This window comes from Carcharhinus amblyrhynchos, chromosome 8 (assembly GCF_965287045.1).
Source record: "Carcharhinus amblyrhynchos chromosome 8, sCarAmb.v2.hapA, whole genome shotgun sequence".
NCBI lineage: Eukaryota > Metazoa > Chordata > Chondrichthyes > Carcharhiniformes > Carcharhinidae > Carcharhinus > Carcharhinus amblyrhynchos.
This window is the reverse complement of record NC_137331.1, coordinates 76,192,566-76,220,221: the sequence shown is the minus strand read 5'-3', so window position 1 is coordinate 76,220,221 and position 27,656 is coordinate 76,192,566. Positions and strand designations below refer to the sequence as shown.

The 27,656-nt window shown below is 42.9% G+C and overlaps 1 protein-coding gene across 3 annotated transcripts in view; it reads left to right on the top strand.

Moving 5' to 3' along the window:
• The window catches only part of trappc9 (trafficking protein particle complex subunit 9), a 719,084-nt gene that overhangs the window by 102,684 nt on the left and 588,744 nt on the right, over window positions 1-27,656 (top strand). For all 3 annotated transcript variants that reach the window (XM_080194286.1, XM_080194288.1, XM_080194285.1), the window contains 2 exons: window positions 10,757-10,842; window positions 25,150-25,276. In XM_080194286.1, the coding sequence (XP_080050412.1) occupies window positions 10,757-10,842; window positions 25,150-25,276 (213 nt within the window). The remainder of the gene's footprint in view (window positions 1-10,756; window positions 10,843-25,149; window positions 25,277-27,656) is intronic.

The window sequence follows — 27,656 nt, the reverse complement described above, 5'->3', positions numbered from 1 at the left end:
GAAGAATGAGGGGGGATCTCATTGAGACATATAAGATGATGAATGGGATGGATAGGATAGAGGTGGAGAGGCTCTTCCCGCTCAAAGGACAGTAGGACTAGAGCGCACAGCCTCAAGATAAAGGGGGGGCGGTTTAGAACAGAGTTGAGGAGGAACTTCTTCACTCAAAGGGTGGTAATTCTCTGCCCGTTGAAGTGGTGGAGGCTGCCTCGCTAAATATATTTAAGACGCGGGTTGATAGGTTTTTGATAGGCAAGGGGATGTGGAACTGAGACACGACAGATCAACCATGATCTTATTGAATGGTGGGGCAGACTCGAAGGGCTAGATGGCCTACTCCTGCTCCTATTTCTTATGTTCTTATCATCAAAGAGGATCTGGACACCATTAGTCATTTCGAGGCTGGTTGTGGTGTGTCTGAAGATGACGGATCAGGCCAATTTGGGCACGGAATGTCCTGGCATATTTTGGACAGACTTGTGCAGACACTGTAGTTGTTGCACTGGTGGCTCTGGACTTGTGCGGTAGGTAGGGCGGTTTTGTGCCAGTGTTTCCCTGGTGGTCGTGTCTATGTCACGCGACTTCAGGGAGGCCTTGAGTGTGTCTTTGAAATGTTTCTTCTGCCCTCCATGCGAGTACCTTCCAGCAGAGAGTTTCCCAAAAAGGAGCTGCTTGGGTGTGCGCTCATCTGACATACAGATGACATGACCTGTCCACTTGGTCTGCGCTCTCATCAGCAGTGTGTGGACTAATGGTAGACTTGCTGGAGAGAGAATTTCAGTGTCTGATACTTTGTCTTGCCATCTGATGTGTAATATTTTGCAAAGACAAGTCATGTGGAAATGATTGAGCTGTTTTGCATTCCTTCGATACATAGTCCATGTTTCACAGGCTTACAGGAGGGTAGTGAGTACCACGGCAGTGTAGACCTTCAGTTTTGTTGCTGGGCTGATTTCTCAACGTTCCCATACAGTGGAGCACAGTCTACCGAAAGCAGAACTCGCCTTTGCTATTCTGCAGTCAACTTCTGAATCAATAGGGGTTGGGAGAGGGTGCTGCCAAGATAAGTGAACTGGTCTACTGCCTGTAGTTTCTGCCCTTTGATTGTGATTATGGGTTGTGTGTACAGTGCATGAGGAGCAGGCTGGTGCACGACTTTGGTCTTTTTAATGTTGATGGTGAGTCCAAAGTTGTCACAAGCCGTGGAAAATTGGTCCAGACTGACTTGTATCTCTGGCTCTGAGCTGGTATACAGGGCGGAGTTATTGGCAAAGAGGAAGTCTTTCAAAACAGTCTCCTTCACTTTGGTAATAGCTTGAAGTCTCTTCAGATTTGAAGAGCTTCCCATCCACTCTGTACTTGAGGCTGATTCCAGCAACGTTGTCCTGGAAGGCATTATTCAGCATGGCAGTAAACATCATGCTGAACAGTGTGGGTGTGAGCACACAGCCCTGTTTGACGCCATTGGTGACTGGGAATGCCTCAGTATTCTCTGCCATCCAGTACTCTGGCCATCATGGAACTGGCGTACCATCTGAATGAATTTGGGAGGGCAGCCGAACTTTGACATGATCCTCCACAGGCCTTGTTGGCTTAGTGTCGAAGGCTTTTGCGAGGTCAACAAAGGTTGTGTGGAACTCGCAATTCTGCTCCTGACACTTCTCCTGAAGTTGGCGCGCAGTAAAAATCATGTCAATAGTCCCGCAACCTTTGTGGAAGCCACGCTTCCAGTGACTCTGGAAGCAGGCCCAGCTCCAGATGAGTGACCAGATGATTTAGCTGGACTCTTGCGAGGGTTGTTCCTGTGATGGAGAGCAGCGAGATTCCTCGGTTGTCGCATACTTGCCAATTGCCCTTCCTCTAAAAGATGCTTCCAACGTACACCTCTAAGTTACTGAGGAATGGATCCTTGTTTCCAAAAGGACTGGAACAACTCAGTGAGCTTCTCAATAAGTACAGGATCAGCAGCTTTGTAGATCTCTGCAGGTATGGCATCCGCCCCTGGGGCTTTGCCACTGGGTAGCTGGCTGACTTTGTGACTTCAGCTACTACCTACCGGTGGGTCATCCATGGCACTGTTGATATCAACCTGGGGAATCCTGTCTGTTGCCTCATCATTAATAGATGACAGCTAGTCAAGGATGGCTTCAAAGTGCTCAGCCCATCTCTGCAGATGTCTGAGCCCTCTTTGTAATGAGAGTTGTACCATCTGTACTCAGGAGGGGGGAGCTCCCGAGAGATTGAGGTCCATAAAGAGTGAGGGCTTCATTAGAACCGTTTCTGTCAGCGTATCCCTGTATTTCATCTGCCTTGGTGCCCAGCCAGGCATCCCGCATTTTATGCAGTTTATTCTGGACTGTCCTGCGAGCACTGGTAAAAGCATTTTTCTTGGCAGCTGAAGTTGGGTCGCTCTGACAGGCCCAATGAAGACGATGCTTTTCAACAAGTAGGGCCTGTACCTCCTCATCATTCTCATCGAACCAGTCATTCTGCTTGCGGGTGGAGCTCCTGAGCATCTTCAGTGCAGATGTAGGGATAGCATCCCTGAAGTGTTCCCAGTCATCCTCGGCGCTGCCTGCGAGGTGTAGGTTAGCAAGCTTGATTTCTAAGTCTCCAGCCAGTGCTGAAGCTACACTGAGGTTCTTTAGCTTGGCCGCATTTATTCTTTTCATAACCTTGCTTCCTTGTGGTTGCCTCTTGGGTCTGATGCAGAGCCTCATTTTGGAGACAGTGAGCCTGTGATCTGTCTAGCAGTCAGTACCACACATGGCCTTGGTCACTCTGACATCCTGCCTGTCTTTTCTCCTGACAATGACATAATCGATAAGATGCCAATGCTTAGAGCGGGGGTGCATCCAAGAGGTCTTGTTATGGGTAAGCAGATAGAAGGTTGTGTTGGTGACGAGGAGGTCGTGTGCTGCACAGGTCTTTGTTAAGAGTAGGCCGTTACTGTTACACTTGCCCACTCCATGCCTCCCAATGATTCCCTGCCAGATTGCAGAGTCACACCCTACTCTTACATTGAAATTGCCAAGCAAGATCAGCTTATCAGTGCTGCTCACTGCTGATATTATGGTGTCTAGTTCTTTGTAGAACTTGTCTTTCATCTCACCCGGGTTGTTCATTTTGGGGGCATAGGTGCTGATCAGGGTGGCTTGATTTCTGTTCTGTAGCGGAAGCTGTAATGTCATAAGCCGGTCGTTCACACCCTTGGGTAGACTATCAAGTTTCGGAACAAGATGACTCTTAACAGCGAATCCAACTCCAGCATCACAATGCTCATTGCCGCGATTGCTCCAGAAAAAAGTGTATCCACCTCCAGTTTCAGTCAACTGACCTATGTTGGCAAGACGAGTTTCACTTGGGGCTGCAATGTCAATGTTGTATTTTGCAAGCTCTCTGGCAACTAAGGCTGTTCTTTCTGGCCTGTCTGCTATAGGGTTGTTCAAAAGTGTGCGCACATTCCAAGCGCCAGTGGTGAGTGGTGTCACCTTGTGTTTTGTTTTGTTTGTTCGATTGCAAAATGGAATCCCTGCCAGCCACGGTAAACTGGCTAGGCTGTAGTGAAGCTGGCAATGTTTAGGGCACGTTTTCTAGCCCCTTCCTCAACCTATGGTGGTGAGCAGTGCGTTCCTGAAGAGGACTGCTCAGTTGCCCAGGTAGACGCCGAGTTTCACTCCTGCTTCGGTCAGTGAAAAACGATCTTTAGACTTGAGCCGTCTGTGTGCAGGTCCGTGACTACAGCTCCCAGTGTATCCACACCTGCTGCTTTGTCGCTCACCCATTGCCACAGGACTTCAAGGGTTGAACAGGCTACATGATGATGATGATGATGGAGTTAAGACTAGCGCTTCATTTGGAATAAAGTAAGGGAGAGCTGCGCAGCGTCAGCCTCACTCTCTGCCCAATTCCCATCTAGATCCAGTGGCAAGACAAGAGTCGAGATGGGACTAGGTGCAGTGGATGACCAGGACATCTGTGTCTTGTTCTGCTCTTTGCATTCCACGATGCTTGCAGAGACAGCCTTCTTGACCATTGGACCTTCCATTGGTCTCGCCCGCTCAATCCGCCGGAGTCTGTCTTTACATGTTGGGATTGACATCTCTCTATCTCATCAAGGGTCGAGACCCGTTGGCTACCCTCACCTGATTTAGCCGGCTTGGCAAAGCTGTTGCCTGGGGTGTGGTCACTGTTGCATGCAAACAGCTATGGTGGGCCACAGGTGAGAGCTGAGTGCCAGGTGGGGACAAAGGGTGGACAAATTGCCCTGAAAGGACATGACGTGTTACCCCACCAGAGGTACTACCCATCTCTGACACCCCATACAGCCCCCCCCCCCCCCCCCCCCCCAACATCTTGTCTTAAGGCACTCTGGTCAGCAGCCAGGATTTCTCATGCATCAATTCCTGGTCACCTGAAGATTTCACTTGCAGACAAGCTTGTATTGCAGGCCTGGTTGATCTGTTGGTCTTGTGCTGATAGCAAGTTTGCCATAGTGCATGTCTTTGGGGATGCAGCCATCATCCATTTGGTTCAACAAATGGAGTTGCTGCATCTCCCAAACATGAGGGAAAACGTGCTGGGGATCCCTGCATGCTGATTTACTTCTGTGTTTGGCACTCCTTCCTTTCAAGGGATGCCCATTGTTTGTCTGAGGCATCAGAAGTGGAAGTTGTTGAGCTGAGCTACTTTTCTTCGTTTTCTTAATTTGTTCATACCTGGCTGCTGTCAAAGAGATGGCTGAGAACTCAAACCTGGTACTGACAAAGCATTGTAGTTTGTTAGTTTGCTGCTGGTCCATACTAAACTCTCAATTTTGACATGGCAACTGCAGCCTTGGTAATCCTGGTTTTGATCTTGTATCAAGGGGCAGGTTGGTGGTAATTGATGATCTAAGATATGTGATACTGTCAAAGACCTCCAGAATGAAGTTATCAAATGTTAATGAAAGGTGAAGTCGCGACATGCAGCCCCACCGTAGAGAAAATTATGCTAAAGAGAATTGGTGCCAGGCATGCAGCCCTACTTTTCTCTCATTGCTGATCTTAAAAGCCTCCGATAATGCTTCGTGGTAAATGACAAAATTGCGCATGATCTTGTGAAAAGAAGAAATGACGTTCTGGTATCTGAACAGGCATTGATTATAGCAAGTGTTTTGACTAATTTGTGGAATTGTGGAAATAGCAAAGTTGTGAATTGCTGCTTTTGATACTTTTCAGGCGATAGTAAAAGATTATTCTGTGACCATGCATTTAGAACCTTGTATGCTGACTATGCTGAATATTGCCTAAGGTAACAGATCAAAATAATGCTCCCTTTACATTTACAAAGATTAAGATGCATATAGGAAATATGAATGTGCATTGATGCAATTGCACAAAATTTAGCGTACAACCTTTTTTTTTTGGTGTGATTTCTCCTTCAATGTCAAAATTGATCTTTTGTAAACCAGAGACAAAGCATCACAATTTTAAAAAGTTAGCCTATTGCACAATGTCTAAAGTCAGCAAACAAATGCTTCAAAATGACTAATTTGAATTGATTGCAATTGGAGGGGAATAATTATATGCTTCTAGAAAATGTAACAAACCTAAGTGAATTTTAGGCAGCCTGATGGTTATTTTGGATTTCAGGATTCTAATATTCTTTATCCCTTGTTGAACTTTAGAGTACATACATAGTTTAATACTCCACATAAAATTGGTTCACTAAGATAAATTATTTTACTTCATGGCATTCTGAATGTATATGTTTTATATAAATAATCCTCCTTAGTTTCTATTAGCTTTCTCTTTGTACTGTAGCATTAAGAAACATGATTCAAGTTGTTTATCACAGTATAATGCAGCAACAAAAAGGCCATTTGGCCCATTGAGTTTGAACCAGCTGTTTTAAAGACCAATCCAGTTTGTAAGGAGAGGTTGAGTCAGTTGGGCCTGTACTCATTGGAGTTTAGAAGAATGAGAGGTGACTTTGTCAAAACATTGGATTTTCAGGGGGCTTGACCCAGGATGGATGCTGAGAGGGTGTTTTCCCCTTGTGGGAGGGTCTAGGATCACAGAACATATCTGAGTAAGGGATCACCCAGATATGAGGAGGAATTTACTGAGCAGTGAATCCTATGGAATTTTTTTACCACGGAGGGTTGTCGGGGCTGGGTTGTTAAGTATGATGTTAAGTATGGACAGATTTTAAATCGGTAAGGGAATTGAAGGTTATGTGATAAAGGGGAAAGTGGAGGTGAGGATTATAATATCAGATCAGTCATGATCTCATTGAATCACAGCAACTTAGAGTCATTAGAGGTTTACAGCATGGAAGCAGACCTTCAGCCCAACTTGTCCATGCCATCCAGTTTTACCATTTTAACTAATTCCAATTGCCTGCGTTTGGCCCATATCCCTTTATACCCACCTTACCCTTGTAAGTGCCTAAATTCTTTTTAAAAGACAAAATTGTACCTGTCTCTACTATTACCTCTGGCAGCTTGTTCCAGACACTTATCACCCTCAAAGATTCGCTCTCTGGATATTTTGTATCTCTCCCCTCTCTCAAACCAATGCCCTCTAATTTTAGACTCCCCTAGCTTTTGGAAAAAGCTTGACAATCTACCTTTTCTCTGCCCCTCAATATTTTATAGACCTCTATAAGATCACCCCTATGCCTCCTACACCCCAATCTACCCAGCCTTCCCTTATAACTTAAACCATCAAGTCCCAATAGCATCCTAGTAAATCTTTCCTGCACTCTTTTTAGTTCAATAATATTCTTTCTATAAAACCAGTGACCAGAATGGCACACAATATTCAAAATGTGGCCTTGCCAATGTTTTGTACAACTCCTGCATTCAATATTCTGCATTCAATGAAATCAAGCATGCCAAAATACCCCTCCATCACCCTGTCCACCTGTGATACAGCTTTCAAGGAGTTATGAACCTGTATCCCTAGATTTGTTTGTTCCATAACTCTCCCTGACGCCCTACCATTAACTGAGGAAATCCTGTCCTTGATGGGCTGAATGGCCTACTTCTGCTCCAACATCTAATGATCTTGTTGTCCCACTCCCCCACTTCCGACATCCCAGCAATTTCTTTCTCCTTCAGATATTTTTCCAATTGTATTTTGAAGGCTGCTGTTACATTGAACGTAGGAGCAGGCCATTTAGCCCGTCAAGCCTTTTCCAACTTTGAATGAGATCATGGGTGATCGACTATCTAGGTCCATTTACCGCCCTGTGCCCCATATTAGTTTTGAACATGGTTTCCAAAGAGCCCCAACAAATATTCGGTGTATTTCCTGCCACATTATGTAATTAAAAATTTCAATACGCTGTTCTACAGAGAATCATTTCATCATCGGTTGGGAATATGAGAATCTTTTGAAGAATTAATTACTTATTACGGTTATACAACAAATAGACTGACAGGATTTGCTAAACTTGAAGCACACATCATAGATGTGTTGCTTGCACAGATCATTGACGCTGTGGTAGAAGAACATAAGAAATAGGAGCAGGAGTAGGCCATCTAGCCCTTCGAGCCTGCCCCGCCATTCAATAAGATCATGGCTGATCTGTCATGGCTCAATTCCACATTCCCGCCCTCTCCCCATAACCCTTAATCCCCTTGCCTATCAAAAACCCATCAACCCGCGTCTTAAAAATATTTAGCGACGCAGCCTCCACCACCTCAACGGGCAGAGAATTCCAGTGATTCACCACCCTTTGAGTGAAGAAGTTCCTCCTCAACTCCGTTCTAAACCGCCCCCCCCTTTATCTTGAGGCTGTGCCCCCTAGTCCTACTGTCCTTTCTGAGCGGGAAGAGTCTCTCCACCTCTATCCTATCCATCCCATTCATCATCTTATACGTCTCAATGAGATCTTCCCTCATTCTTCTAAACTCTAACGAGTACAAGCCTAGTTTATTCAGCCTCTCCTCATAGCTCAACCCCCTCAACTCCGGCATCAGCCTAGTAAACCTTCTCTGCACTCCCTCCAAGGCCAAAATATCCTTGCGTAAGTACTGCGCCCAAAACTGCACACAGTACTCCAGCTGCGGCCCCACCTATGCCCTATACAGTCGCAGCAAGACCTCCCTACTTTTATATTCAATCCCCCTCGCGATGAAGGCCAGCATCCCATTAGCCTTCCTGACCACCTGCTGCACCTGCAGGCTGGGTTTTTGCGACTCATGCACAAGGACCCCGAGGTCCCTCTGCACCGTCGCCTGCTGCAGTTTTTCGCCCCGTAAGTAATAGTCCTTCCTACGATTATTCCTACCAAAGTGGACCACCTCGCACTTGCCAACGTTAAATTCCATTTGCCATTTCTTGGCATGATCTTGTTGAATGGGTGAGCAGGCTTGAGGGGCCAGAGGGCCTACTCCTCCTAATGGCTGTATTCTTACTCCTCCAAACAAACCCCTTCCCTTCCTATGGACCCCTTTACTCTTTGTATCATTGATTCTCTTTCCTTCACTCAATTCCCACACCTTCTGTCCTTCCTAACCTCTTGCCCACCTGCCATCCTTTCTTCTTTTAACCGTCTCCCGTTGCCTCTGGCTTCTCTTGGTCCTCTGCCCCCATCATCTTCTACACACCCATGTCCTCACTGCCCCTCACCTTGTTCCGCATTAGTATTCTTCTTTCCTGATTTCTCTCCTTACCTCGTCCCCATCTTGCAAACATCTCTTGCCTGTCTCTTCACAGAACTACAGAACTGTCATGGTGCAGAAGAATGCCAATTAATCTGTGATTCTTGCGTTGGGTCTCCAAGTGAGCATTTTGACTTGGTGTCATTCTCCTGCCTTTTCTTCAACTCTAGAAACTATACTCAAACAATCGTCTAATGCCTTGATTGAACCTGTCTCCACCACGCTTCCAGGCAGTGCATTCCATACCTGAACTACTTGCTGTGTGAAAACGTTTTTCTCACATCATTGCATTTGTTTCCTTTATATCTGTCTGCGTTTGTTTTTGATCCTCTTACAAGCGGGAACAGTTTCTCCCTACCTACTTTGTCCAAACCTCTCATGGTTTTGACCATCTGTATTAAATCTCTTAGCCTCCTTTTCTCCAAGGAGAACAGTCCCAAACCCTCCAATCTACAGTTGCTCACTCCTGGAACCATTTTTGTAAGTCTTTTCTGTACCCTCTCCAAACATCTTCCCTAAAGTGTGGTGCTCAGAAGTACTCCAGTTGAGGTCTAGCTACTCTTTTATGCAAGTTCAGCAGAACCTCCTTGCTCTTGTATTTCACACCATTATTAATAAAGCCTGGGTACATATGAGTTAATAACTGCTCTTTCCACATGTCCTGACACATTTTATTGACTTATCACATGCACGACCAGGTCCCTTGCTTCTGTTCACCCTTTAGAGTTGTACCCTTTGTTTTAGGTTGTACCTCCTTATTCTTCCCATTAAAATGAACTGCTTCACATTTCTCCATATTGTATATCTGCCTGTTTATATCTTTTTACAATTCTACATTGTCTTCTTGTGTTTTAAGGTGTTTTATCATTTTCAAATCTTGAGATTATGCTCTGCACACCAAGACCTAGACAGTTAATATATATCAGGAAAAACAGAGGTCTTGATACTGATCCCACTATAAACCTTCCTCCAAACTAAAAAAAATGATTCTGCATCTCTCCCAAAATCTCTTTGCATGTCTATTGTCTCTCAAACCATTTTTAAATCTACAGTGTGGCCGCCTTGTGCACTTTTAATGCTTGATTAACAAAACCTGCTGACGGTCTTAATGTGAGAACGGAAATAATGCCTTGTAAGTATTTAAACTCCGCATAGGTCTCAATCCAGTTCAAAGTTTGAAATGTTAAAAAAATACTTTGTATGTAGAGAAAAAGGCACATTCTTTTGAGAGGAAGTTAAAGGGGCGAGCATGTTTAGGGCTAGATAAGATATATGAAATGTTTGAACATTAGTTTTAGTAGACTTATCAACCCTCAGTTCTGATGCTATTTATCAATCTGTTTTGTGTATAATGGTTTCAGTGCTAGGTGTGGTTATGTCCTGAGATTGAGGGGGAAAAAAAATCTCAATGTGGTCACTACCACTTTGTGATACTACCTTGGGTTTCAAATAAGCCAAATTAAAGAAAATACTTAATGGTATAGATTTCAGTTTGTTTTGTACACTGAATAGAATTTGATTTTCCATGCCCCTCACCAATGATGCAATCGGGTTCATGCCCATAATGGGCATGAACCTGATCTGAATACACTTCAACAAATTTTCATTTAATTATATGCCCCTCTTGCCAAATCATTCTCCCTCACTAAATTTTCATACCCAAATGTAAACCTGTCAAGGGGGTTCCCCCCAGGGACGCAAAAGTCTGGGAGAGAGGGATAAGACCAGGCACTGCCTTAGCAAGGCCAGGGATGGGCTCCGGTGGGGTGGGAAGGTGATATGGATGTCAGGGATGATTGGGGCATATTTATTATTTGATCGGGGCACCAACATGATGGTGCAAACCATACCCTCTAAGTGTCAAGATCTGGAGGGAAAACGGACCAGTGTTCATGCCAGTTTTCTCACCAGAACTGACACTCTGCAAAATTCTGGTAAGATCGCCTCAGAAACTGTTAAAATTCTTCACCTATCCCACAAAAAGGACACCACCAGCACCAGTGCAGGTACCCAGAGTACTAGCTGTCATGCGGAGGAAGTGAGTAGAGTTAAAATTGTAAAATCATCCTTGTCGATAACCATGTTTTTGTTTTCCCTCAACAGATTTCCAGTGGGTGCAAAGGGATGTGTGTGAAGTTCAGTTGATGGTCTATAACCCCATGCCATTTGAACTCAGAGTTGAAAATATGGTTTGTTCTGCTCTTTCATATATTTGTCTGTTTTATTAATTCTGAGATTAGACTTTCTGTAGTTGTGTAAAAGATTACATATGATATATGGCTTAGAAGCAGGCGTTTCAATCCCACCAGTTCATGCTGGTGTTTGTTACACTGAAGCCTCCTTAGATCTTTTCTCATTTAAATCCATCATAGTGACTCTCTAGTCCCTTATCTCTCATGTTTGTCAAACTTCCCCTTAAATGCATCAATGCTTGAACAAAGAACAAAGAACAACCCAGCACGGGAAACAGGCCCTTCGGCCCAACGAGCCCGCGCCGCCGCATCGCCCTACACCTATTCTACCCTGCATGTCTACGAATGGGACCCTACTCAGTCAGATTCAGGGAAGAAATAGTGTCAATTTGGTGGAAACCAATTAGCCTAAGAGCACATCTTTGGGGTGTGGGAGGAAACCGGAGCGCCCGGAGGAAACCCACGCAACCACAGGGAGAATGCGCAAACTCCCACAGACACAGGCCCAAATCCATGTATCTGCACAGCTAGCAGTGCTAGTCACTGAGCTGTTGCGGTGCCCGTCTATCGGTCCAGGATCAAGCACACACACCGACATGAAGTACTAGGCCACTCCTGGACTTCCAAGAGCAGCCCACGCACAACCTGCCGTGTGCATGCCCCTCGCTTGACACGAGGTGGACCTCCACCTGTCAGCTTGGGCTGACAAAGAACAGTATAGCACGGGGACAGGCTCTTCGGCCCTCCAAGCCTGCACCAATCACGTTGTCCTGCCTAGACCAATTGCTTATACCCTTCTATTTCTTGTTTCTTCATGTATCCATCCAGATGTCTGTAACATATCTGCCCCAACCACCTAACTTGGCAGTGCATTCCAGACCCCCACCATCCTCTGTGCTTAAAAAAAAGCTTCCTCTGCACATCTCCACTCATGCTTTGTTCCCCCCCCCCCCCCCCCATCATTAACTTGTGCCTCCTTGTAATTGTCATTTCTTCCCTGGGTGAAGAAAAAGCTTCCAACTGTTCACCCTATCTATACTCCTCATAATTTTTATAAACTTTTATCAGGTCGTCCCTTAGCCTCCGTCTTTCCAGGGAGAATGATCCCAGTTTATTCAATCTCTCCTCATAGCTAATACCCTCCATATCAGGCAACATTTTGGTAAAACCTTCTCTGTATTCTCTCTCCAAAGTCTTCACATCCTGCTGGTAGTGTGGTGGGGTTCAAACTCCAACTCCTTTCTGCAAAAGCCTGTTTTGTTTTCTACAGATCTGGGACTGCACATAAACCACAACATCACATGACCCTGTCAATCACTAATCTGAAATCCCAGGGGACTTGAGTTACTGGACTTCACATAACCACTTGCAAGATTGAAATGAGTAATTATCCTGCCTCCTAGCATTTGTGCTGTATTCCATCTAGACATGCTATCTGGTTTTAAACAAAACACTGAACTTTAAAGCATTCTCCTGAAAGATTTAAAAAAGACACACAACATATGCAAATCATTTGCACACCTCAATTGCACAAGTACCAGACATTGTGAATCACCAACAAGAGAGAATCTGACCATGACCGCTTGACTTTTGATGGAACTACCATCAACATCTGGGGGTTACCTTTTAATCAGAAACTAAACTGGCCTAGCCATATAAATACTGTGGCTCCAAGAGCAAGTCAGAGGCTAGTACTTCCTAAACCCTGTCTGCAATCTACAAGACACAATTCAGGAGTGTGATGGAGTGCTCTCCATTTGCCTGGATAAGTGGAGCTCCAACAACACTCGATGAGCTTGATACCATCCAGGACAAAGCAGCCTATTCACTGTTTCCACCATCAAAGCACAGTGGCACTGATGTGTGCCACCTCCAAGATGCGCTGCAGGAACTCACCTAGGCTCTGCAGACAACAGTTTACAAAGCCACGGCTGCTAACGTCTAGGAGGATAACGGCAGCCGATGCATGGGAACAGCTCATTTGGAATTTCCCTTCAAGCCACCCACCATCCTGACTTGCAACTATTTGATTTGGATTTATTATTGTCATAAGTATTCGTATACAGTGAAAAATATTGTTTCTTGCGCACTATACGGACAAAATGTACAGTTCATGGGAGAAGGAGACGAGAGAGTTCAGAATGTAGTGTTACAGACATAACTAGGGTGTAGAGAAAGATCGACTTAATGTGAGATAGGTCCATTCAAAAGCCTGATGAAACTCTTGAGTCAGTTGATATGTAATCTCAAACTTTTGTATCTTTTTCCCAACGGAAGAAGGTGGAAGAGAGAATGTCGGGGGTACATGCGGTCCTTAATTATGCTGGCTGCTTTTCCGAGGCAATAGGAAATGTCAACAGAGTTAATGGATGGGAGACTAGTTTGAACATAGAACATTACAGCGCGGAACAGGCCCTTCGGCCCACAATGTTGCGCCGACCAGTCTTATTTTTAAAAAAAAACATTGACCCACTAATCTAAACCAATCCCTTTTCGTCCATAAACCTATCCACCAATCTCTTAAACGCCCCCAAACTAGGCGCATTTACAACTGCAGCAGGCAGGGCATTCCAGTCCCTCACCACCCTCTGGGTAAAGAACCTGCCCCTGACATCCGTCCTATAACTACCCCCCCTTAATTTAAAGCCATGCCCCCTCGTGCTAGATTTCTCCATCCGAGGAAACAGGCTATCACCATCCACCCTATCTAAACCTCTAATCATCTTATATGTTTCTATAAGATCCCCTCTTAGCCGCCTTCTTTCCAGTGAAAACAACCCCAAATCCCTCAGTCTCTCCTCATAGGACCTCGCCTGCATACCAGGCAACATCCTGGTAAACCTCCTCTGCACCCTCTCCAAAGCCTCCACATCCTTCCTGTAATGTGGGGACCAGAACTGCACACAGTACTCCAAGTGCGGCCGCACCAGAGTTGTGTACAGTTGCAACATGACGCTGCGACTCCTAAATTCAATCCCCCTACCAATAAACGCCAAGACACCGTACGCCTTCTTAACAACCTTATCTACTTGATCCCAACTTTCAGGGATCTATGTACCCATACACCTAGATCCCTCTGCTCCTCCACTCTATTCAAAGTCTTCCCGTTAGCCCTATACTCAACACATCTGTTATTCCTACCGAAATGGATTACCTCACACTTCTCCGCATTAAACTCCATCCGCCACCTCGCGGCCCAGCTCTGCAACCTGTCCAAGTCACCCTGCAAACTTCGACACCCTTCCTCACAATCGACCACACCTCCGACTTTGGTGTCATCAGCAAACTTACTAATCCACCCAACTATACCCTCATCCAGATCATTAATAAAAATTACAAACAGCAGTGGCCCCAAAACAGATCCCTGAGGCACACCACTCGTAACCGAACTCCATGATGAATAATTACCATCAACCACCACCCTCTGTCTCCTATCTGCTAACCAATTCCTGATCCAAGTACCTAAATTACCACCAATCCCATACATCTGCATTTTCTGCAGAAGCATACCATGGTGAACCTTATCAAACGCCTTACTAAAATCCATATATACCACATCTACTGCCTTACCCCTATCCACCTCTTTGGTCACCTTCTCAAAGAACTCAATAAGGTTAGTAAGGCACGACCTTCCCGCTACAAAACCATGCTGACTATCTCCAATCAATTCATTACTCTCCAAATAACTATAAATCCTATCCCTAATAATTCTTTCTAAAACCTTGCCCACTACAGAAGTAAGACTCACTGGTCTATAATTCCCAGGGAAGTCTCTGCTCCCCTTCTTAAACAATGGGACAACATTCGCTGTCCTCCAATCTTCCGGTACTATACCAGAGACCAACGACGACCTGAAGATGAGAGCCAGTGGCTCTGCAATCACCTCTCTTGCCTCCCATAGAATCCTAGGGTAAATCCCGTCTGGACCAGGGGACTTATCTATTTTCAACCCATCTAGAATATCCAACACATCCTCTGTATCAACTACAATACTTTCTATTTTACACCCCTTCACCCCAGTGACCTCCTCAGCTACATTCATATCGTCCTGCGTGAACACCGAAGAGAAATAATGGTTCAATGCCTCTCCAATCTCTTCCGGTTCCACACACAACTTCCCCCTACTGTCTGTAACTGGCCCTAATCTTGCCCTAACCAACCTTCTGTTCTTGACATACCTGTAGAACGCCTTAGGATTCTCCTTAATCCTATCAGCCAAAGTCATCTCATGCCCTCTTCTAGCCCTTCTTAACTCCCTCTTCAACTCCCTCCTAGCCAATCTAAAGCTTTCTACTGCACTACCCGAGCCCTCAAGCCTCATCCGAACATAAGCCTCCTTCTTCTTCCTAACCAACAAATCAACTTTTTTTGTGCACCACGGTTCCCTAGCCCTACCAATTCCTCCTTGCCTGACAGGGACATACCTATCACAGACCCACAGTAGCTGCTCCTTGAAAAAACTCCACATTTCAGACGTTCCTAGTCCCTGTAATCTCCTAGTCCAACCAATGCTTCCTAATTCTCTCCTAATGGCCTCATAATTACCCTTCCCCCAGCTAAAACTACTGACCCGAGGTTCATGCCTATCCCTTTCCATCACTAAGGTGAACGTAACCGAATTGTGGTCACTATCACCAAAAAGCACACCAACTTCCAAGTCTAGCACCTGGTCTGGCTCATTTCCCAGCACCAAGTCCAATATAGCCTCACCTCTAGTTGGCCTATCTACGTATTGAGTCAAAAAACCTTCCTGCACACTTTGAACAAAAACTGACCCCTCTAACGAGCTAGAGCTATAGCAATTCCAATCAATGTTAGTAAAGTTAAAATCCCCCATAACAATTACCCTATTACTTTCACTCCTAACCAGGATCGTCTCTGCAATCCTTTCCTCAACCTCTCTAGAACTTTTTGGAGGTCTATAAAAGACTCCCAACAGGGTGACCTCTCCTCTCCTATTTCTAATTTCTGCCCATACTACCTCAACAGACAAGTCCTCATTAAACTTCCTCTCTGACACTGTGATATAGTCCTTGACCAATAATGCTACTCCACCCCCCCTTCTACCTCCTTCTCTACTCCGACTAAAGCACTTGTACCCCGGCACCTGCAACATCCATTCCTGACCCTGCTCTATCCACGTCTCTGAAATGGCCACAACATCAAAGTCCCAGGTACTGGTCCACGCTGCAAGTTCATCCACTTTATTGCGAATACTCCTCGCGTTAAAGTATATACATTTCAAACCTCGCTCCGCCCCACCCCCACAATGCCGTGCAATGCCGTCCCCTTCTATGCCCCCCTCACTTTCACCCCCTCTACCCAGGATCCCACCCCCCCTCTGAATCAGTTTAAACCACTCCGCATAGCCTTCACAAATTTACCCCCCAGGATATTTGTTCCCCTCTGGTTCAGATGTATACCATCACTCTTATAGAGATCCCATCTTCCCCAGAATGAGCCCCAATTGCTGAAGTAATTAAACCCCTCCCTCCTGCACCATCCCCTCAGCCACAAGTTCAAACTTTCCCTCTCCCTATTCCTCTCTAAACTATCCCGTGGTTTGCGTGATGGGTTGGGCTACATTCACGACCTTTTTGTCGTTTATTGCCGTTGTAGATTCTATCGCTATCCCTTCGCTGTCACTGGATTAAAATCCTGGAACTCGCTCTCTAACAGCACTGGGTGGGTGTACCTACAACGCATGGACTGCAGCAATTCAAGGCAGCTCATCGGTGCCTTTCGAAGGGCAATTGGGGATTGACAAATATTGGCCTAGCTTTTGTACTTTGTTCAGTGAAGTCCACATCCCTTGAAAAAATTAAGACAAACTATGTTTTGATCACTGCGCGTGCTAGCAAGTTCCACAATCTCACCACTCTTGAGTAAAGAAATTTCTTCTGAATTCTCTACTGGATTTCTTGGTGACAATCTTGTATTTATGGCTGTTCCCCCACGAGAGGAAACATTCTCTATTCAATCTTTCAATACCGTTCATAATTTTAAAGACTTCTGCAAACACCCAAAGTCTTTTTTTCTTGACAGAGTAGAGTTCCAGCCTGTCAATCCTTTTCCTGATAATGCATACTTGTGCGTTTCTGGTATCATCCTTGGGCAATCGCTCCAGTGTCTCTTTAAACTTTTAAAATGACTGCGAGCAGAACTGCATGCAGTGTTCTTGGTGTGGCCTATTTAAGGCTAACGTAACATCCAACTTATCAATTCTGTCCCCCCCGAACAGGTTTTCCCAAACTTTTCAGCAATGGAAACCTTTGGATCACAGCCCATCCTGCCCCCTCGCTCTCACGTGCGCACACGTAAGCAAATCTTTAGTCCCCCCTCTCATATGTCAGTGATCCCTGTTTGCCCTCAGCTGTCATCCCATTATTCCCCTTGCCATCCTTTCATTCCCTGTCCAAGGTCTGGCCTTCACCCTGATCTCAAAATTTGAGTTTTGTGCAATTTCCAGTGTGTCCAATCAGAGTCTGGGTTCTGGGGAAGCCAAGTGCTGATTGGACAAGCAACTTGATATTTTTCAAATTGTATGGATCAGCCTGACCTGCCTTCAAACCCTGAGGAGGCTCCCGTGGAACCAAGTTTCAGGACCCCTATCTTTTTGTTAACCTGTGGCACCACCTTTTTAGTGATTGATGTATTTGTACTCCACAAACTTTTTTTTCCCTCTACCTGCCTAAAGTTGCACCTGCCAAGTAATAAGTCCTTCCTACAAAATCCTTCCTACAAAAATGTGTTACCTGGCATTTAGTTGGTTGAACTTCATTTGACTAGGATTTAACTATCAGATGGGCTGTCAGGGTGTTATTGTTGATCTTAGTACCTTTGTTTGGATGAGGGAAATAAAACTAATTCACCCTTAGGTCATTTGTTAACACCCCCAATTGAAAGTGTGGGATGTTGGATAAAAATTTGTCTTGCTTGGCTATTTATGCTTCCATGGTGTAATAACCTGCAGGGACTTTAGGAGTGAGGTTTGATGATGGAGCAAATGCTTCTTGAGCCAAACTCTGGAACATGTCAGTGCTAGAGTTGGGGAGGGAAAGAATAAAAGAGAAATATCGACAAAAATGTTACATACAATGAATCATACAGCAGAATTCATATCCCTGAGATTGCACCAAGTTCCCAAATGTTGCTGAATTATTCTTGGTGGGGCAAACATGCCCAAAAAGGGAATGAGTGATGAGAACAGATAAGAAAATGGGAGTTGCTTTTGCATGCCTTTTAGAACCAAAGAAAAGTGGCAGCACTGAAAGAGGCCATTCAGCCCATTTTGTCTGCCAGCCAAGGAAAAGAAAGTAAAAACTCCATTCATTGGCCAGATGGGCAGAGAAGTGGCAAATGGAATTTGGTCTAGAAAAGTGTGAGGTGATGCATTTGGGGAGGTCAAACAAGGCAAAGGATTTTACAATAAACAGGAAATCAGTGAGTGATGTAAAGGAAGTGAGGAACATTGAAATGAATGCCCGTAAAGGATCCCTGTAGATAGCAGGACAAGTTGATCAGACGGTTAAGGAGGCATAGAATACAAGAGCAGGGAGGTTATATGGAATTGTATGAAACATTAGTTAAGCCACAACTTGAATACCGTGCGTGGTTTTGATCACCTTTTTACATAAAAGATGTAATTGCATTAGTGAGGGTACAAAGTGGATTTATGAGAATGTTGCTTGGATAGGAAAAATGCAGCTATGAAGAAAGATAGATTGAGGGAGATTTGATTGAGATATATAAAATTGAGAGCAGCCTGGACATAGTGAATGGGAATGGCCTATTTACCATAGCAGAGAGAACAGAATTCAGGGACATGGAATTAAAGTGGCTGGTAGAAAGATTAGAGAGGAGATGAAGAAAACATTTTTCACCCAAAGGATTGTGGTGGTCACTGCTTGAAAGGGTACTGGAGGCAGAAACCTTCAACTCATTTAAAAGGTGTCTGGATATTTGGATCAAGAATTGTAACTTATGATATTTACTGGGAAGTGGGATTAGTTTGGGTGACTTTTTTTTAACTGACATAGACACAATGGCCCAAGTGACCTCCTGTGCTGTAAACTTTCTATGATTTAATTTATGCCATTCTATTAGCTTTATGGTCTTTTAATGACAATTAAATGCAAAGTTAGGATTTGTAAAAAAAACACTTAAGTGATTTGTCACATATACTTTTCTAACTTCAGGAAGCTGAACATATGGACTTTTTCCGTGGTGTTTTGGAAAGGAATCAAATCAGAGCATATTGTAGAAGAGAGTTAAATTCTCAGGAATTTTTAAGTTATTGATTTTATAATTTATTCAAATAAATTGTTTGTCTTATGTAGTTGAAGATGACCATGACAATCAACGTGAATTCATTCAGTTAATTTTGTGTTTAAAGTTGGCTAATCAGTCCAATTTGAGCATAAAAAGACCTATTGCATGTTGAACACTTCTGAATTGTCGGTGTGGAAGAGGGCTTGCAATTCTTGGTGTGAAGCTCAATTTTCCTGTTGGCAGGTGTAATGAGGTTCTGTTCATGGGGGTGGTGCTTTTAATGATATGACTAAACCAAATGGAGCAATCCTTTGAGGGGTAGTGTTGAAACTCTTCAGTGAGGCCATCATTTAAAAAAACTTTTTATGGTTTTCCCCTCAGTTGCCATTGAAGGGTTTTTAATTGCAGTTTGGCAACATGTCCTGCCTATCTTAACTGAGTTCTCTTCAGCAGAATGTGGATGCTAGGCATGTCAGTTAGAAATAAAAATATGTGATCATGCTATACATTTCAATCTGCATGCAATAAACGTAAGTATAGACTTTTGTAGGTTAAAACTTAACAACAGATGTGATGCAGTACTTTATTTGTGTAAGTATCCTTTTGTGTGTTGAACGAAACTAAACCTTACATAAATATAAACTGGAGAATGATTTCCATTTTAATACATTTCACAATACAAAACTTAATTTTACATCTCAAGTGTTTGTGTGATCCTGCAATTCCAATGCAATGAGTGTTTGATGAAGAGCAGGTATTTTCAAATGAGCAGTTTGTGCACTGTTTTCTGCATTGTTCATCATTGAATACTCTGCAATAACTTTCAAAGCTTTTTTTTAGAACAGCAGAGCTGATGGTTTGTCATCATATTTGCCATGATGCTGCTATATGCCGTTATCACAGGAGTAAGTGTGGATAAGGGCAGTCATTGGACCCATCTAGCATACTGTTGAGAAATGAATGACCTCATCATTCTAATTGTTCCTTGAGCATCTGACCCTGGAGCTTTTGTTTGCAGTATAATACTGGTGTTAATCATTATGCTAGAGGTGCTTTCCAACATTGGACCTGAACTTGCCTTTTACCAGTTTAGATCCAAGTCCCCAGGTTTAGACATTTTTAGTCTGCATATTACACTGCTGTATCTTCTGCCAACTTTCAAAACTGGAGTCCTTGCTTTACTAGCCTTTCCTTATAATTCAGTCTTCCAATCCTACAGATCAACTTTGTGGACTGTTTTTGCACTGCTCCTAAGGATTGAATTTTCCCTTGTGCTTCTGAGCAGAAATAATACTTATTTCAAGATGTGGCCTAACCAGAAAACAAGCTTCAGCACAAAGATCTCAGACTCAGTAATGATTTGCCATCAGAGTTTTATTTGTTATGATTTAGCAATGATTATATATAGTTGGTGTTTGAACCTACTATTATCAGGTCTAAGTCTTCTCCCCAGATAGTTTAACACCATTAAGTGCTTAATTTTTTTTTCCATTGTGCAAATTTGCAGTTATCGATACTGAATTTAAGTTATGACTAGGCAGTGTTATTCAAGTTATTTTTTTTTGCTTAGCTGTTTCTTTGGATTCTACCCTCCCCAGCAAATTTGATCAATTTGTTGTTAATCCAGACTGATGTCACTAATTCTTAAGGTATTCTATTCAGTGCATCATTCCCACTGGACACCACACCATTAACTGGTACCTACTGCTTTTTCTCTTTGAACCAGTTCCTTATCCACCTTCAAACTCTACTTTATTCCACTACTGTGTTATAAACTTTCCTATGGAACTTTATTGGGGCTTTGGATTTTCAACTAAAGTGCATCTTTCTCAAAAAAAGAGGCAGACTTTACCTCTTTATAAATGGAATTGACTGATACTGGGTTATTTTCAACTTTGTTATGGTACCTTTATTTTTCTCATTATTGATGTCAAACTATAATCTTTCTGTAGTTAGATTTGTTACATTTCTTTGCAAATGGGAACATTGTTGGCGTGTTTTCAAATTATTGGGATCTCTCAAGTTCACTCACTCATGATTGCCAGCATTTTGCTAATTTTATCTCCAGTGTCTCTCCTCACCATTGGTATAACGTTTTCTCTCCAAGATTTTGAGATTTTGCCCTTATCCACTCTATATCCACTGTAATAGCTATACAAGTGATTAAAAAGTCATTTAAGTTTAGTGATGTAACTTGTGATGGATGGCATGCTGCTGATATTTTCTCTGCTCATGACTTTTAGGAAATAATCAAATATTTATTTTTTGAATAGAATTTGCATCGAATCATTTTTTTTGACAACCTGCATGACTGTACAAGTATTGTAATACGCTCAGTTCTATTTTGCTGACTTCACTTTTCAGCAAATTTTTTTTTCATATCAGCATTTTTTTTTACTTTTCATTGGGCTCTACATCTTGTACTTAAGAAAAAGTGTACTTAAAATAAGCGACCCTGACTTTGGGAATCTGTAAACACTGTTCTTGAATTTTCACTTGAAACATTAGTAAGTTACTAAGTTTTCATTTAAAGGGAAAATTGTAATTCAACATCCATCTATGTTAGAGGTCTACATTCACACTGAAGCACCCATAAACCTTTCTGGAGTTGCTGGTATGTTGCAGACCTTTGTTAGAATCTTGATGCCCCTTGGAGGATGAACTGGAAATAGCATCCATTCATGTGTTGATTAAGAAACTCAGTGTGTGAATAATTAAAGTTCTCGGATGAATTGCTCTGTTGTAAACTAAAGAAGTTTAAATGTAAAAAATTATGATTCAGATCTAAAAATTGACACAACCATTCTAGACCAGTTTAGATAGCCAAAAATATGAAATTGATATTTTGCAGCAGTTGTAATGCAATATGAAATTCCAAAATCTTTTGTTGAGGTGGAAGTATAATTGGCTATTTTTGGAAGAAAGGTAAAGAGGATCATTTGAAGTTGAGGTCAGACTAAGATTTGTAGAATTTCTCATGAACATTTTCAGGGAATCTATTGGGCAACATCTATAAGCGTTACTATTTTTTCCAATTAAAAAAATGCTAAATTCTGAATTATGCCGAATAGAAGTCAATTTAAATGTGAAGCTTCTGCAGTTTTTCCTTGTATTGAGCTTTCAAAGCATGCTATGTTGTATTGCAGTTGACAATGTTATAGTCAGTAATGCAACTATAAATTGGCAGCTGAAGCATTCAGATTATGTGATGTGCGTAACAACATTATTGATTCTTGCTGATGATGTAAAATTTAGAACATAGAACATTACAGCGCAGAACAGGCCCTTCGGCCCACGATGTTGCGCCGACCAGTTAAAAAACAATGACCCTCTAACCTAAACCAAACCCTTACCATCCATAAACCTATCCACGGATCTCTTAAACGCCCCAAACTAGGCGCATTTACAACTGCAGCAGGCAGGACATTCCAATCCCTCACCACCCTCTGGGTAAAGAACCTACCCCTGACATCCGTCCTGTAACTACCACCCCTTAATTTAAAGCTATGCCCCCTCGTGCTAGCTTTCTCCATCCGAGGAAAAAGGCTATCACTGTCCACCCTATCTAAACCTCTAATCATCTTATACGTTTCAATAAGGTCCCCTCGTAGCTGCCTTCTTTCTAACGAAAACAACCTCAAATCCCTCAGTCTCTCCTCATAGGACCTCCCCTCCATACCAGGCAACATCCTGGTAAACCTCCTCTGCACCCTCTCCAAAGCCTCCACATCCTTCCTATAATGTGGGGACCAGAACTGTACACCATACTCCAAGTGCGGCCGCACCAGAGTTTTGTACAGTTGCAACATGACGCTGCGGCTCCTAAATTCAATCCCCCTACCAATAAATGCCAAGACACCGTATGCCTTCCTAACAACCCTATCTACTTGATTCCCAACTTTCAGGGATCTATGTACACATACACCTAGATCCCTCTGTTCATCCACACTATTCAGAGTCCTACAGCTAGCCCTATACTCTACACATCTGTTATTCCTGCCAAAGTGAATTACCTCACACTTTTCCGCATTAAACTCCAACCTCCACCTCTCGGCCCAGCTCTGTAACTTGTCCAAGTCTCCCTGTAGACTAAGACACCCTTCCTCACTATCTACCACACCTCCGACTTTGGTGTCATCAGCAAATTTACTAATCCACCCAACTATGCCCTCATCCAGATCATTTATAAAAATTACAAACAGCAGTGGCCCCAAAACAGATCCGAGGCACACCACTCGTAACTGAACTCCATGTCGAATACTTACCATCAACCACCACCCTCTGTCTCCTATCTGCCAGCCAATTCCTAATCCAATTTCCTAGATCACCCTCAATCCCATACATCTGCAATTTCTGCAGAAGCCTTCCATGGTGAACCTTATCAAACGCCTTACTAAAGTCCATATATACCACGCCAACTGCCTTACCCCCATCCACCTCTTTGGTCACTTTCTCAAAAAACTCAATAAGGTTAGTAAGGCACGACCTACCCTCCACAAAACCATGCTGACTATCTCTAATCAATTCATTACTCTCCAAATAATTATAAATCCTATCCCTAATAATTTTTTCGAAGACCTTGCCCACAATAGAAGTAAGACTCACCGGTCTATAATTCCTGGGGAAGTCTCTGTTCCCCTTCTTAAACAATGGGACAACATTCGCTAATCTCCAATCTTCTGGCACTATACCGGTGACCACGACGACCTGAAGATCAGAGCCAGAGGCTCTGCAATCGCCTCCCTTGCCTCCCAGAGAAAATTTAGTTACTACTTCAAGAACCAAATTTACATTTTATGCTGATAATCTAAACTGATCAAAATTAGTGCCATGTGGAATTTGTTTTTGTTACATACCCATTAGCTTCATATTCAAAATCATTTAAAACTTGGTTGTGTAAGTAAAAATCTAGCATTTAAAATGTTTCCAAGACAAAGGCAGTTAGTTCAGTATTTGAACACCTGTGCTTTCAGTTGGTTATCAAAATTGTGCAATTTGATGAGAGAGTAATACGATGTGACCTTTTAACTATACTGCCTTAGAAACTGCAGCCTAGTTAGTTTAATGTGTTGCAAGTTATGTTGTGAAGACCGAGAGAAATTCAAAAAATAAATTGAATACATTATCCTGTATTGAAGTAGGAAGTGGGCGGGAATGGGGAGGGGTGGGTAGAGAAGATTATTAACTCCTCCTTCGGCAATCACTTGCTAACAAGTATGATTGTCCACCTAAAAAAACATGCATTATTAACGATTTCAGTTGGGTCATTGCTAAATCATCAGAATTACAAATGTCTGCATGAAAATTCCAACATGTAAGCAGGCTACTCCATGTCATTGTTTATAATCCACAGGGGCAAATAGTTCTAATCACATTTTCCCACCCTATTCCCATTATCCTTCAACCTCTTTTTTTTTTATCCACGTCTTTTTTAAACAAAAGTGCATCATATCTCAGTTAATTGCATTGAAATCCATTTGACATGTTGTAATTTGGCAAAATCTTACATGTTAATAGAAGCTCATAAAATATGAGGAGTCAGATGCTAGGGTAGTGAAGGAAACTTTGATTATGTCACAATGTGTTTGGAATGATACTGGCTCTACAGGTTCAGTGCACAGTACGACATTGTGACAGATCAAAGTGTGTTCTTAACTGCCTGCTTATGTACATTTAGTCTTAAGAAAGTCATTTAGAGCTACTTCTCTTTGGCGTTATGATTTTGGAATTGTAGTAATAGTGAAAGGAGATACTTGAATATAACTGTTATTGGTTGGAGGGGGAAAAATTCTTGTCATGCAAGTTGGGGCCACTTTTGTTGCTTCGTCAGTGTAGTGCTCTTCAGAATACTTCACTGATAAAGCTCAGTTGACAGACTTGTTTAGAATCTTAACTATACAGACTTGTATAATGTGTTGGATTCATATGCTGCAAATTCTGTATAATTCCAGTAATAGTTTTTTTTTGTATAACTATAACACATTTTCTAATCTAATTGTGTTTTTTTTCCTTTTTCTCTGATTAATTTTACAGGGGCTGTTGGTAACTGGTGTCGAATTTGAATCTCTCCCAGCTGCACTCTCTCTCCCTGCTGAATCGGGGTTATACCCAGTCACGCTTGTTGGTGTTCCACGTACATCAGGACAGATCAATGTAAATGGTAAGAATTTAGGATAATCCCATATTTAGCAAGATCATAAAGACTTCTACAAATTCTATTTACTTAAGGTATTTCCTGACAGAAGAAAGCATCCTATATATGCTGCATATTTCATGCTGTCCACAAATGTTCATCGCTGTTGTGATTTTTAAATTATGATCCCATCAACATTTGAACAAAGAACAAAATTACAGCTCAGGAACAGGCCCTTTGGCTCTCCAAGCCTACACTGACCATGCTGCCTGACTTAACTAAAGCCCCCTATGCTTCTGGGGATCAAATACCTCTATTGCCATCTCATTGATGTACTTGTTAAGATGCCCCTTAAAAGTCACTACCATATCCGCTTCCACTACCTCCCCCGGAAACAAGTTCCAAGCACCCACCTCTCTCTGTATATATGAAAAAAATCAGCCTTGAACATGTCTTTTAAAACTTGCCCCTTGCACCTTAAACCAATGCCCCCAGTAATTCTCTTCCACTCTGGGGGGGAAAAAGCTTCTGACTATTCACTCTGTCCATGCCCCTCATAATCTTAGACTTCTGTCAGGTCTCCCCTCAACCTCCGTTGCTCCAATGAGAACAAACCAAGTTTCTCCAACCTCTCCTCAAACTCATGCCCTCTATACCAGGCAACATCCTTGTAATTCTTTTCTGTACTCTCTCTCCAAAGCCTCCACATCCTTCTGGTACTGTGGCGACCAGAATTGAACACTATATTCCAAGTGCGGCCACACTAAGGTTCTATAAAGCATCAACATGACTTGCTAATTCTTAAACTCAATACCCTGGCTGATGAAGGCAAGCATGCTGTATGCCTTCTTGACTACCTTCTCCACCTGCGTTGCCAGTGGTCATTTCAGTGACCTGTGTACCTATATACCTTGATCACTTTGTCTATCAATACTCCTAAGGGTTCTGCCATTTACTGTATATTTCCTATCTGTATTAGACCTTCAAAAATGCATTATCTCACATTTGTAGGGATTAAACTCCAACTGCCATCTCTCCGCCCAAGTCTCCAACTGATCTGTATCCTGCTGTATCCTCTGGTCTTCATCGCTACCTGCAAATCCCTCCCACCCAACTTTGTACCATTTGCAAATCTGGAGATAGTACACTCAACACTCTGTTCCAAGTCATCAATATGTAATGTGAACAGTTGGGGCCCTAGCACAGACCCCTGCAGAACCCCGCTAGTCACATTGCCATTCAGAAGAAGACCCATTTATGTTAACTCTTTGCTTCCTATCTGCTAACCAGCTTTCCATCCATCTCAAGACAGTACCTACAATCCCATGTGTTTTAACTTTACATTGTATTCTGTTCTGTGAGACCTTATCAAAAGCCTTCTGAAAGTCCAAATAAACCACATCCACTGGTACTTCGCAGTCAACATTGACTTTGACCTCATCGCTATCCGAAATTGAACTTATATTTGTAGGCAGCCATAAACATTATTAACAGTGCTTTTAGCATTTCAGAAGTGTCCCAAAGTGCTTCAGAAAAGGCATAATGGATACAACTACTGAATTAGGAATTAAGTTGTTGAGGCAGGTGGCCAAAAGCTTACCTGGTATAGTCTGTTCTGAACATAGTTTTACAAGAGAAAGGGATGGAAAAATGGAGAGCTTTGAGGAGAAGGTTTCATAGAGCTGTACTCGTTGTTGAAGTTGCTGCTGATAGTTGTTGGCTAATGGAGGAGAGCATGGGTAACAAACTGGAGTAAGAAGAACATAAATCATAGAAACATGGAATCTGTACGTTGCAGGAGGAGGTTCTCTGAAAGAGCATCTTATCAAGGCCTGTCCCATTCCTGTGACCCCATGTATCTACTGTGGCTAATCCACTTAATCTATGCATCTTTGGACTGTGGGAGGAGACTGGAGCACCTGGAGGAAACCCATGCACACAGGGAGAGAAAGTGCAAACTTCACGCATTCGCTCAAGGCCAGAATCGAATGTGCGTGGGGGATGCTGGGGAGTTAGGCGAGATGCCCTTTCAGAGAGTAGGTGCAGACTCAATGACCTGTGAGTGCCTTCCTTTTTGTACTGTTGTTGGGGGTAGTAATTGATTGGCGTGGTAATTGCCTGGCACTTTTGCGGTAGTCATTGGTGTTATAAGGTGCATGTTTTTAACAAATAACTGTGAAATGCTTATGAACATGTGTAAAGATTGGCTCCAGTTCTGTCCTTTACCAATAGGCTTTCTGGAATAGAGCACGGTGGAAGGGAAGGTAAATGTAGGAAGCAAAATGTTTCAGACAGAACCACGATTCTAATTGCCCGTGTGGAAAATGTTAGGTTAAGTAGTTGAGATATGATTACCCTCTAATTATTTTCGCAGTGAACTATATGACCATTGGAAGGATGAAGTGGA